The sequence below is a fragment of the Parus major genome, chromosome 3 (assembly GCF_001522545.3).
Source record: "Parus major isolate Abel chromosome 3, Parus_major1.1, whole genome shotgun sequence".
NCBI lineage: Eukaryota > Metazoa > Chordata > Aves > Passeriformes > Paridae > Parus > Parus major.
Genome location: NC_031770.1, coordinates 60,616,333 through 60,628,748, shown reverse-complemented (window position 1 = coordinate 60,628,748; position 12,416 = coordinate 60,616,333). Strand labels below are relative to the sequence as shown.

At 38.8% G+C, this 12,416-nt stretch overlaps 1 protein-coding gene across 1 annotated transcript; it reads right to left on the bottom strand.

Moving 5' to 3' along the window:
- Positions 1-453: 453 nt before the first annotated feature.
- KIAA0408 (KIAA0408 ortholog) lies at positions 454-8,785 on the bottom strand. The gene is made up of 5 exons (XM_033512924.1): positions 8,651-8,785; positions 5,577-5,918; positions 5,152-5,231; positions 2,571-3,945; positions 454-522 (listed from the first exon to the last, which is right to left on the bottom strand). Exons 1-5 carry the CDS (start codon positions 8,783-8,785, stop codon positions 454-456), a joined length of 2,001 nt encoding a protein of 666 aa, XP_033368815.1.
- Positions 8,786-12,416: the final 3,631 nt, after the last annotated feature.

The following is a 12,416-nucleotide window of genomic DNA, read 5'->3' as shown; positions in this document are numbered from 1 at the left end:
ATTAAATACTACACCTGTGAACCTATGTAAAAGATATACAAAATATAAATGTCATCAGGACTGTATATTTCAAACTTTTTAAAATAAACACGAAGTATATATATATATATGTAGGCATATAGGTTGTAATTTCAATGTCAACACTAGCACAGTTTGTCTCTTCTAAATACAGGCCTGTATACTTCCTAGTCCAACACATGCACCTACAAACACATGATCATGCATACAGCTTTACGTTCTGCTGTTTGCAGAAGAGTCAGAATATACAGCACTATACATTGTTTCAACTCAAAATTGATTGGCAAATTAAGAAAGATGCCGTTCAAAAGAAATTCCTTGTGAACTTATTAAAAAAAAAGAAAAAAAACCAAAAAAAGACCCAGAGAAAATCAGGGATATCGCTTTTTCATTTCAATAAAAACACTGAAGACCATGGTGATGACGACCTAAGATTCAGAACGCTTTGTCCGGCATGTGGTGGGGGTCACTCTTGGACAAAACACGACAGTGCGGAACTGGTTGCTACGACACATACCAAACACAGTTACAGTGAGGCATAGAGCTTTCACAACACCATCCAACCCATCTCTGGGTTCACACTACAGAGGTCTCTGACCGAAAGGAGACAGAGTTGTACACTGTTCTTCTCACAGCGGGCGGTGCCGATGGGGATCTGGATGCCCATCTGGAAGGTAAGCGTCGATTTGCTGGCCGAGCGGGACGGGAGAAGCCCTTCTCACTTGAACATTTAGCTGGCACGCTTATCTACAACACAAAGGCAAGTCCTTGCTTTAACAAGTCACAGCTTTTGTGGAATGCAGCGGGAATGCAGGAAGACATTTGCGGTGACCTCAGAACAGGTGGTTGGAAGCTATTAAAAGGAGTGCAGAAATGCACAGAATGCAAAAGAACAGCTATTTCTATGTACAGGGATTCTCACATCAGTTGTGGTTTAAAATATATGAAGACAAATGTCAGACACAAGGAAACCCATAAAATGATAGTGTAAAACAAAAATGGCATTTCCTCTTATCTTTTAGTTTCTGGAAGTTTTTTTTCTTTGTCAATGAATGCTGTAATATATTCCAAGTGTAGAACTCAGAATAGTATCTGATATTACTGGAGTAGGCTCTACGCACTTCTCAGGTATTTTTTGATAGATCCTATTTCAGGAAACTCTGTTTCCATTAGTTCAGTGTGAAGATGTTTAACTTGGTAACTTATTCAGAATGGTTATGTGTTAATACAGTGTCATGTCTACCAGCAGAGCCATAGATGAAGAGGAAACTCAACAGATTTTGATCATAGCTACATTGATGTAAATTGGAAATAATGAAAATAAACCCAATGCCTCATGCTACATATAGTTTTTACATCTCTGTGACATTAATTCTGCTGAACCTAAAATGGTAACTCCTAGTTAGACAGTATTCTACACTTAGTTTCTACAGATAGAAATGACAAAATGTGAGCCTGTGCAAAAAAGTCATTATTTCTTTCCTCCATATTAATTGATGAAAATTTGTTTGCCTGATGAAAGTTTATTGGATGAAAAATAAATCAGAAGCTTCGAGGCTTTTTTCTTTCTGTGCTGAAGCAAAGATGTGCCTGTTAAGTGAGACATTGCATCACAGCAAGGCTGTCAGAAAGACATGCAGAAGAAAATCTGCATGGTCAGATTCTCAGCTGCTTAAATCCATATAGCTCCACTGAAGTCTGTGAATTTGTGACAGTTTAAGGTATACCAGCTGACAGCCTGAACCCATTTAAGTTTCCCAGCTCAAAACACACCTGCCTTATCTTTTTTGAGATTCCAAGAGGCATGTCTTTTTATTTTCTTTGTGGACTTATACAGAACCTGCAACTTACAGAGTGTTTTCCAAATCATCTGTTTGTATTTTCATTAAGAAAGAATGTTGGCAAAGGCAGTATTTCTGAACTTCTGAAAATAAATTTCAGCCAAATATAAATTAATTAGTCATGCCAAGCTCTTCTGTTTCTGTAAGCCTGTGCTTGAATATATAGGAGAAGCTGGAACTGAGAAATGAGTAAGAGAAGGTTATTTTATTACTGGAAACTTTATGGAGTCACAGTACCCCTTGTCATAGGTAGTTCCAAGGAAATCCTGAACCAAGCAGCACCCTGGATACTGAAGAATGTTATCTAAGACCTCTGGGGTTTGGGGCATGGCCAAGTCTGCTTAAGCCCTATAGGAAGTCTTATGACATAACACATCAGCTAAAGGAAGTGGAGAGGGTGTTAAAATCTGGTTGAAGTTTGCACTAGTTCAATCTTAGCATAACTGCACTGCAGTAAAAAACTAGCTTTACAGAACACCAGCAGGGATAAGAATCTGGCACATGTCTTCACTGCTCATTCTTACTTACATGCTCCTGCCCTCCCACAACTCTAATCTGCAGAGGAAATGCTCCTGATTCATCCAGATCCTGGCCTAAAGTATCTATTTTTACATTAATTATTTACAATATAATGTTAGTTTGCCCCATTAAGATTCTGAGGCTTGTTATGAAACAGCATTATTTTGTTTTTGTCATTCTTATGAACCTTACCTCTGGTAACTTCTGTCTCTCTTTTCCTTGCTTGAGTTGCTGCCCAATATGCCTGGCTGAATTCCTTGGAAAGTCTTGCTTTTCTTGCTCAATCTGGAGCATTTCTAAATACTGACTCAGTGTCTCGCAACCCCCATTGGTGAATTCAGAATTTGCCTGTGTCCACTTATCTTTGCAGAATTTTGCATTACATGGAGAAGTCACTGTTGATTTTTCATAGGTTTTCAAAAGCTTTTCAACAACACCATAGTTCGACCTTGAGTCAGCTGAACGCGGGCGACCGGATAAATTACTTGGCCTCCAGTCATGCTCGTGAAGCATGTGCCTATAACCACTAGTATTTGGAAGTCCATTCACATGTTTTTGTTGCCCTGCTCTCTTGACAGCTTTACTGGGGTTGTTAGTTTCTTGCTCCTTTGCTGCAGAGAGCTTGGGATTTGAAACACAAGACATATTTACATTTTCTGCCCTGCTGGTAGCGGAGTCACACAGTGGACCACAGGGTTTGTGATCTTCTGATGCTGTCTGAGGCACCTGATTTTCCTGCAGAGCATTGTTACTTTTATCTGTATGAAATACAGTCCGATTAAACTCATCAATCTTTGCTGCTAGCATTTCATTTCTTTGGGTCTTTCCCAAAGCATACCTAGTGTCTTCCAAAAGATCATTGTGCAAGGTAGCAGGGGCATAAAAGTCATTACTGTAAAAAGGGCTGCTGTGAGACTTGGTGTTTTGTTTCTGATGCATCTTGTTGCTTTGGGCCATATTTCCATCTGAACAACTCTTTTGGGCTGACAGTGGGGAAGTCTCATTTTTATTGTCTTTTCCAAGCTTGCCCATATCATAAGCCCATGTGTTGTGGCAGAAGCTTGTTGGAACATTGCACTCATTTTTGGTTACAGGTATTGCAGCCGTTACCATCACAGGGACTTTCACAGCCTGCCCTTCATTTGCACAGGCTACTGCAGATTTATTTTTGTTTACAGGTGAAGGATTCCTCAGTTTCCCCCCATTCCAACAATCCTGAGCCTTGCAATTGCTTTTGATGCCTGAATCTCTTATGGGTGCTTCTGAAAGCTGTACAACTGCAGAAAGTGAGTTTGTTAGGTGCCGAGAAGTGCTCCGTGGAGGAACTGGTGGAGCTTCTTTCTTTTGCCAAGGTCTGAAATCTGTTCCTATGTCACCAGTAAGACTACCATAAGAAATGTCCTTCAAAGCCTTGGTGGAGCTCATCAGATTCTTCCTATTATTATGTTCCTCTGTTTCAAAAGCAACTGAAGTCTGTGATTCATTGCTGGACACATGGTTCATCTCAGGCAGAATAACTGTGTTTTGGGTTTCCTCAAATTCCCCCAGGAAAGGAAGTGACTTCATTCTGGAAATAACAGAAGAGGTGTTTTAGAGATGAGCAATAAGGAACATTCCAGAGGACCTCAGCATGGATTAATTCTCCCCAGGAGCAGGTGTTTTAACACTGGCTACTTGAAAAGGTTTGGGAACAGTTTTGCTGCAGCTGAAATACCCAGCATAACCGAAACACACACAAAAAATTTGAGGAAAGGTCAACAAAAGAAATTTGTATTCCTTTAATTTGCCATTAAAATTCTTCTTCTGAGTTTTTTAGATGACTGTTTTCTTATCTATGCTACAGTAAGTACAGTAGGATCTTGTTCTAATAACTCAAAGTAATCTACCTGACTGAACTGAATGAAGAAAGCTGTAAGACACAGTGTATCCCTTGTTTAGGTTTCATAACCTTACACATGAGATCTGCCTTTTGATATCTGATAAAAAGCATCTTTAGAAGTTATGCATCAGCAATGAATCCATTTGCTCTAAAGTTACAAACAGTAGCCCAGCTAAAATAATGAATTAGTGATAACTAATAATAACTGATCGCATTGTGGAATGTGAGAAATCTCTCTGGCCTATGAGAGCATCTAAGAAGGTTCCGTTTTACCTGAGAAATTATACACAATGCAAGAGGAAGTCTGGTGTTTAGCTTGCTAGAGAAGACAGTGAATACTGTATTTTTAACAGATGATGGAATGTTCACCTGCTGTACTTTTCAGGATCTGACTTGCCTTCTTTCCAGCAATAAAAATGTATGGTGGTTTTTCCTTCTCTTCCTTTCCTTCTACTCTTGTATCATCAGTTCCTGACACATCCCCCATGCTTAAGGCTAGATTTGGGCTTTAAGTAAGAAATTCCCAGAAAAACCCATACAGTGTTGTATAAACCTACATGGAAATGGGGCCAGAGCAGACAGAAATATCTGTTCGCTTTCCCAGTCCTCTGTACATGAGAGCTATTACAAACAAATACAATTTCATTTCATATAAATACTAACCAGAATTTGTAGGTTCTGTATATAAAATCCATTGTGCTGGCAGAACGTGCCTTTGTATCATATTTCAGCATAGTTCATTTGAATGTTTTATGCTGAGCACTGAAACATTAGGAGGGTAGGAACTGCCCAACTACTAATAAATCCAACAGCAAACCTGACTTCAAAGTGAAAAGCATAAGGAGCAGTATTAATTTCCTTCCTCTAATATAAGAAGTCCAAAGATGTTTTTACCTTCTGTGATTGGACTTCTTTCGAATTTCCTCTTGATAGCTGCATAATTCTTCACTGACTCTGGCAAGTTCTTTAAGAGCCTTTATAAATATAAAAACAGTCCTTTAATATATACATTTAAAATTATATATCCAGAATTAATTCAAAACTTGTGATTATTTGCATTTAATATTCACAGCAGAGGGAAGTAGTATGAGAAAAGATACCAAAATGTCCCCACCTCATGAACAGAGGTAAAGAGCATGCTGTTAACACATCTAAACAGTGAGAAGACAATCACTGATAGCAAACCTAGGAGCAAGGAGAGACAGTGACTTGTGGAAAGCTAAAATCAGGGAGATCAGTTCTTTAGCTTAACCTGGAAGACCAAAGTCCTCAGTATTTTCCTCCCCCTTGTAACTGAAACATGCTCGTACTTTACTTACTACATTGAGATCACCAATATAATTCTTGGTACTCTGCTCAGAATTTCTAATGGAGAGGCTGTCTTCAGGTTCCTCATGGTTCTCAAAGGCCAGATTGTCCATTAACAGAGTATTGTTTCTGCTCTTGTCTCTGGGTTCCTTCCATTTGTGTCCTGTTATACCGAGCAGACTCCCTTTCTCCATTCTGTTGTTTGCCACACTGTGTTGATGGTTCAGCTCCACTGAGTCACTCTCTTGCGAAGTAGGGGAATGCATGGACAGCTGCAGCATCTTGCTCTGAATGGCCTTGCTATCATGGATGGTCATATTGCTCTCCCTTCTAAGTTTTACCTCCTGGTAAAGCTGAAAAGACAGTAGAACCTTCTATTAAATTATGGTATTGTAATGAACTTTATGGCAAAGCCCCCACATTTATATTCTGTTCTGAATGATGCTTCTAGCGTAATTTCATTATATTCATAGATTAGAAAGAGTCTACATGTGTTAGTAGGAAGGTGCTGCTGAGTCACCTAGTGTGATAATCCAAACACCATGATTGCCACAGGATAAGGTTGTTACCACTCTCAAACTCTCTGCTATGATTTTAATGTATGGCTTCCACCCACAGTTGGGACTGGAAGAGATCTCGAGATAACTGGCCCTGCCTTGAGCCAAAAGCTGCATGTTGTTTTCCAAGTAATATCAGCACACTATGTGGTGGACACAACTGTGATCTGATGGATAGGGAATGTGGGGAAATGTGACAGAGTGCTCTGGCTATGTTACAGCCTATTAAACCATATTATTTCAAGGAGAGGAAGTGAATTCTCATCAAATATAGTGCCATCTGCACTACAGCAGACTCTCAGCTCTCAGACAAGTAGAATTCTTCCCTATGACAGGAGTGATAAATCAGTACTGCAGAATGGTATTATTTGGCAATGTGCTGTCACCCTTCTCTTTCATGCTATCTGCTGAGATCCAGTGGCTTCATTAGTAAATGAAAAGGTGTTAATTCTGGTCACCCAACACATTCAAATTAGGAAATGTGGTAAATTATAAATTAGAAAAAATGGCAACATCATAAAAATCTCTTCTGCTTACAGTATAATTTCCAGTGCCAAGAATCCCACAGCTCTATGTAAACATTCATTCTTAACTTGCTCTCATGAAGAAAGCACACAGGCACCTCTGAACAGCCATCTGCCTGCCCTCTCACAGTGCACAAGGCCATAACAACAGCTTTTGGAAGGACAGTGGAAAAAAATAACAACATGCAGCACATATGGCCATTTCATGGGTAGTGCTGTGGACTAGAAGTATTCTCATGTTCAGAGACTTAACACTTGACCTCATCCTGGGTTTTCACATTTCACTCCCAAAGCCCAGCTGCTCATGGAAACTGAGGGCTGAACTTTGCCATTTCCAAGCAGTAAGAGCCTCATATGGATTCAGCATAGCAGTAAGAAGGAAGCATACCACCCCATAATATCATCTCCTAAACTCCACAAGTATTCCTGGAAGAATTAAGTTAGGTTTGGTGGGCTAGAGAAAACTACCAAATTAAAACACAAGCTGATAAGTGACCACAAGTTTTATTGAGGAAATCCTTCTACAGATAATGGCATTTAAAAGGTATCTATCTCTCCTTTCCTCCAGCCATGTGGATTGTGGAGAAGAAATGTCAGGCATCCGAAATTAGCAGCAGCTATAGTCAGAGTTTAAGAGGGGATCTTAGGATTCCAGTAACCTTGGGGTATAATCTGTAATTTTGTTTGGCCCTGCAGTAGCCAGCAAATTGCTTCACTCTCTTCCCCTCAGCCCCATTCCATTCTTTATCTTTTTTTTCTGTTTCTGTCATGCTTTCCTAATCTCTGTGCTAATACAGAATCTGATGAAAACAGTCCTTGCTGACATTTTCAGGTCTACTAATAGCCAGAATGCCTTTTCATTACTGTCATTCCAAATCAGCTCTTATACCTGAGAAACTGAAATTCAACTACATATACAGATCACATTACTAACTTTTGAAGCATTCTCAGCTTGGCAGTGAAATTAGGGAAGACTGCACAGAAAAGTCCGAACACAAAAGACAAAAATGTGGCAAAGACCATCATGCCAAAGTCTGCAAGAATTGTGGATAAAATATAAGAGAGCTGACATCATGGAGTTCTACTGCAGGCTGGTTTAATGGGCAGTGTATGGCTGCAATTCCTTTGGCTCTGACCATTCTCCTTCTCAGTTTCATGTGAACAATCTCTGCCATACATTCCTGCGCACCTCAGCCACAGGAAAGTGCTGGCAGAGAGCAAGTGAAACTACTCCATGTGTATATTAGATGAAAAATGTGGAAAGCTCACTAATGAAAAAACTTGCCTCTTTAGGCTGCCAAGCAGACTCAGTTAATGCATTAGAGAGTGTCAGAGGGTTTGGCTGCAGGGACAATTTGGGGATAAAAGAATAATAAATAATTGCTGTGACTATTTCTGGAAGGATATGCATTGCAAATAGCAGGGACTGTTTGCTAGTATGTGTAAACACAAGTGGTTTCAGAACTTTCATGATATTTACTGGACCTATTTTCTCTCCCAAGAGTCATCCATAAAAGGAAAAGGTTCTAGCCAGAATAATTCTGTATCATGCAGTATTTCATATCTATATTATCTTTAATATTACCATTTGCCCCAGCAGGCCTGCACCATCTAAAGCCTTTTCGCTACATAATTATGAAACCTACATTTTTTGTTACTAAATATGCATTTTTCTAAACTCCATATTGTTCAGTATTTACTTGAAAAAAGTATCTGTAATATAGGCAGCATGACTCATGCCTTGTTGAATTGTTAGCACTACATACAGCCAATAATCTCAAAGCTCACAAAGCCACATTTCACCTCCTACCTTGTATTCATGACTGTTAAATGAGCAGTTGCAAACACTGTTTAATGCCAGGATTTTCATACTACCATCAGCTGTTAGAAACTTCCAGTGACACATAAGAAATAGGATAAAATACAGAAAAAATATTGAAGTGACTCCATGTCACTTCACCCCAAGCAAAAATGGTAGTGGCTCAGATTTTTGTTTGAAAGTACCTCTTCTATTTTCTTCTGCATGACCTTCCATTGACATTCCCATTCTTTCCTTTCATTGTCAAATCTCTCCAGCAATTCCATTTTTTCTTTATTCCAGTTCCTCTCGGTATTCTCCAGTTGTTCACGCAGGTCCATGGCTAAAGTCTGTGTAACAGCAAAGACAGCTCTGCTTTTCTTCTTTCTTCCCTGAATGTTTCCTGGAACTTTATGAGAATAAGTCTTATGTTTTATTCTAGCTTTCAGGGAACAAAGACAACCAAGAAAATTCCCAAAAATAAATGAAATGAGCTTGCAGGAGACAGTATTATAAGAATACTTGATATTTGTCTGGAATGTGACTCAAATACAGATGAACTGAGCATTATAGGACATAAACCCAAAGGCAGAGATGCCCAGTCTGGAAAGGGGAGGTAGAATACATTCAGCATCATGGAATTCAGTAACATCTGCCACAGCAGGCTCTGTATCATGATCACTTCGCATCTTTGCCATTACTCTTCACTATAAAAGTTTTTTCAATGAATTTGAGTCTGTATAATATTGAATGGCACTTCAGAACCTTGGGATCTTGCAATATCTGCCTTTGAGGGTGAAAGCTATTTTTATATTTGTTCAAAAGACAACTGCCAATGTAAAAGTATCATGTTTGCTCACATACTCCTTGCACATGTGCAAGGAGCACTACAAGGACTGGTACATTCTTTTGGCTATTGAAGACTGCAGACTTGATACACACAGGGAATTCTCATGGCTACATGAATTCTCTGGAGTTCATGAAGGAAGACAGGACAGGAAAGCTAACATATACAATAGAAATCATTTATATAGAAGGGACAGAAGGTCACCAAAAAGGGTTCAAGAACTTTCGATTTACAAATCTAAATCCATAAATGTTAGTTTCAGCACCAGCAAAGGGAAAACTAGAAAATATTCTCCAATAGCACTAACTGCAATCTAGTTCAAAATCTTTCTCAGAATATTTGACTAATTAGTGCTTCTGTTTCTTCTATCCCTTCAGAAGTTTTTAGCATCTTAGTGTTTGTAAATGAAATAATTATTAACTGAACTACTACATAGGCAAGTTTTAAGGGAAATATTTTAGATCTGCTTATCTGACTTTGAAGCAAAGTAGTTATAAATCTTATTGGCCTGGTGTTCCTCTTTCTTTCTTAGGCTTCACACCGCATTACCATCAGCATATTTACTAAGCCAGCAAGGCTGAAATAACATTCAGTTATGATGGCTCCTGTGACACCCCATCGATACCCCAGTTTGTTAACTTCAGCTCTCAAAGCCAGTTGTTGTGTTAGCTAGGTGGTCATGGAATCTAGTTCTAGTAATAAAATGCCTCTGCATTGCCTTCTTCACCTGCCAGAAATCAAATAGGTAGGCAATTATCAGAAAGTTCACTAGGAGTATGCCCAGTTTACCTTTATGCAATTTATTCATTTCCTTGACTGATCATTGGTGATTGCCAACTCACAAAAACTGCTGATTTTACTACCTACATTTTCTATGATATAGTAAAAGTTCATTCCTGAGCAAAGTTCTTCCCCATCCTGTATGCTACTGGCAAGTCTTGTTGATTTAGCTCTGGCTACCATGTAATCACCATTTACCAGTGTCTGCTTGATTTCAGCTGACTGGGAAGACAATGCCAAACCTGGAGTCAGCCTCTTTCATGTACAAGAAGAGCTCAGATGAAACCCAACAGGTTACTTAGGTCTTTGGGTCATAGGAAGTCTTCCCACAGGATCTCCCAAGCCATCATGGGCCCAGCCCTAACTCAGGGCTTGCAGAACAGTTTACCCAAGCACCTGACTTGGATCTCTGAAATGACAATCTGTCCCTCAACTACCTACAAAGAGGTTTCAGACCCTTCTTCTTTCTCCTGCCCAAAAACATACAAGCAACTTCATAAAGCCATAAAACTCCTTGAAACTAGAAGCTGCTGAAAGGCAGCACAGAATTCTCATCAAAAAAGAAGCCAAGCACTGGTTTGCTCACGGCCTCTTAGGGAATGCAGCCAGGCTAGAGAGACTGCACCTCTCCAGACCAGTGTTTCAGCTTTGGGCCAGACTCCAGTGAGCACTGACCAAAAACAACTTGCAAAAAAATTCTATTACACTTAAGATCTATTGCAATCTAAACATCTATTGCTAATTAAGAATATTGCAGTTCTTTCTCACTTTGCTAATTCAAAGGTTGCAATTTTTAGCACGGTCAATTTTTTAATTTTTTTTTTAGCTACATTTATGTCTATGTAACCTTTCAGGATACCTCTGAGAAATAAGCAAAAGTCAACTCTCTACTCCACTATAATCCTTATACAAATACATGTCAGAAAAAAACCCCCAAAAACTAGAATCTCCCATGCGTAAATGCTATACAGTCATGAACAAGACAGGCAAACATAATCTGTCAACAGCTTGCACAAATGGTGATATTGCTAGTGTACAATTCGTGATAATGACCGTGCTTTAGTCAGCCACACATTACTAGAAAGGTCAATACTGTATAGCATATTCGTTTTTACACATGTAAGAATAGATATAATATGTACTTCTTTCGAGCATGAATATGGCATTGAAAAGGCCTCTGGTGTTTCCTTAGTGCTGGAAACTACTATTGCCATGTTGGCATTCATCTTAACAATTTTCAAATTGTTTCATATGGAACTCTGATCATAAAAAAAGACTGAAGACAGTCAGAAGGAAATGAAGTCTTGAAAGAGGACAGTTACAGAGATTACAGATGGTCACTTGTAGCTCTAAGATTCAAAAAAGGCTTGTATTGTTTCTTAGGCTTCTCTGATTTCCTCTTGATATAAATTCTGAGAAGAAAACTCATGTTTATTGATGTTAGCAGCTGGATGACTATACAGCTTCACTGCTATTGTACAGTGGATCAGTTCCTCAGAGACTTTGACTTCTATTTATACTTCTCTTTCCCCCCCCCACCCCTTTCTTTTTGCTTAGTGTTTCTTTTGGGTTTGTTTGGGGTTATTTTGGTGGAGTACAATGTGCAGTCCTGGTAATACATCTTCTGTGTGTATAGTGCACTGAGACTTCCCCATGGGTATTTCACATGGCTAAAGCAACCCAAGGCATGTAAAATGCCACATTATCATTTGCTCTGTGGATCAGAACAATATCTGTGCTCTTGCAGTATTGGCAATTTCTGCATGTCCTAGACAAGGTCAGAAGCTCATTACAGCAAGCAAATTAAGCAAATAATCAATTTTGTCTGCATCAGCTGCATTTTCCCTTAACTTTTCCTTTAGCCCTTCCCCCTCTCAAGCAAAATATATTTTAAGCAACTATTTGATGTTAGTCACTATTCCCCCATATCTTACCCTTTCTAACCAGATATTAAAAATGCAAGATAGTTTGCAAACAACCTCTGGCAATTTCTGAAAATAATCTGCTTGACATCAGCTGAGATGTTATTTTCCAATACAGTTTAATCAGATTGGATGTGAATAATCATTCAGATACACAAATATTCCCTTTTTTTACAGAAAAAAAATGCAATCAAATTATATTTCCAAATTAGTGCTGTATTTTGGATGACTAAGAAAATTGTAAACATATGTATTTGTTCAATTATAAATGTGTGCCATGTGTCACGATGGAATACACTTTTATAGTAAAAGAAAGTACAGTTGAGTGGGAGAAGAGAAAGAAAATAGGGAGAAATGAGAAAGTGAAAGAAAGAGAAAGAAAAAAGAAATAAGGGAAAAAGAAGAAAAAGAAGAAAAAGAAGA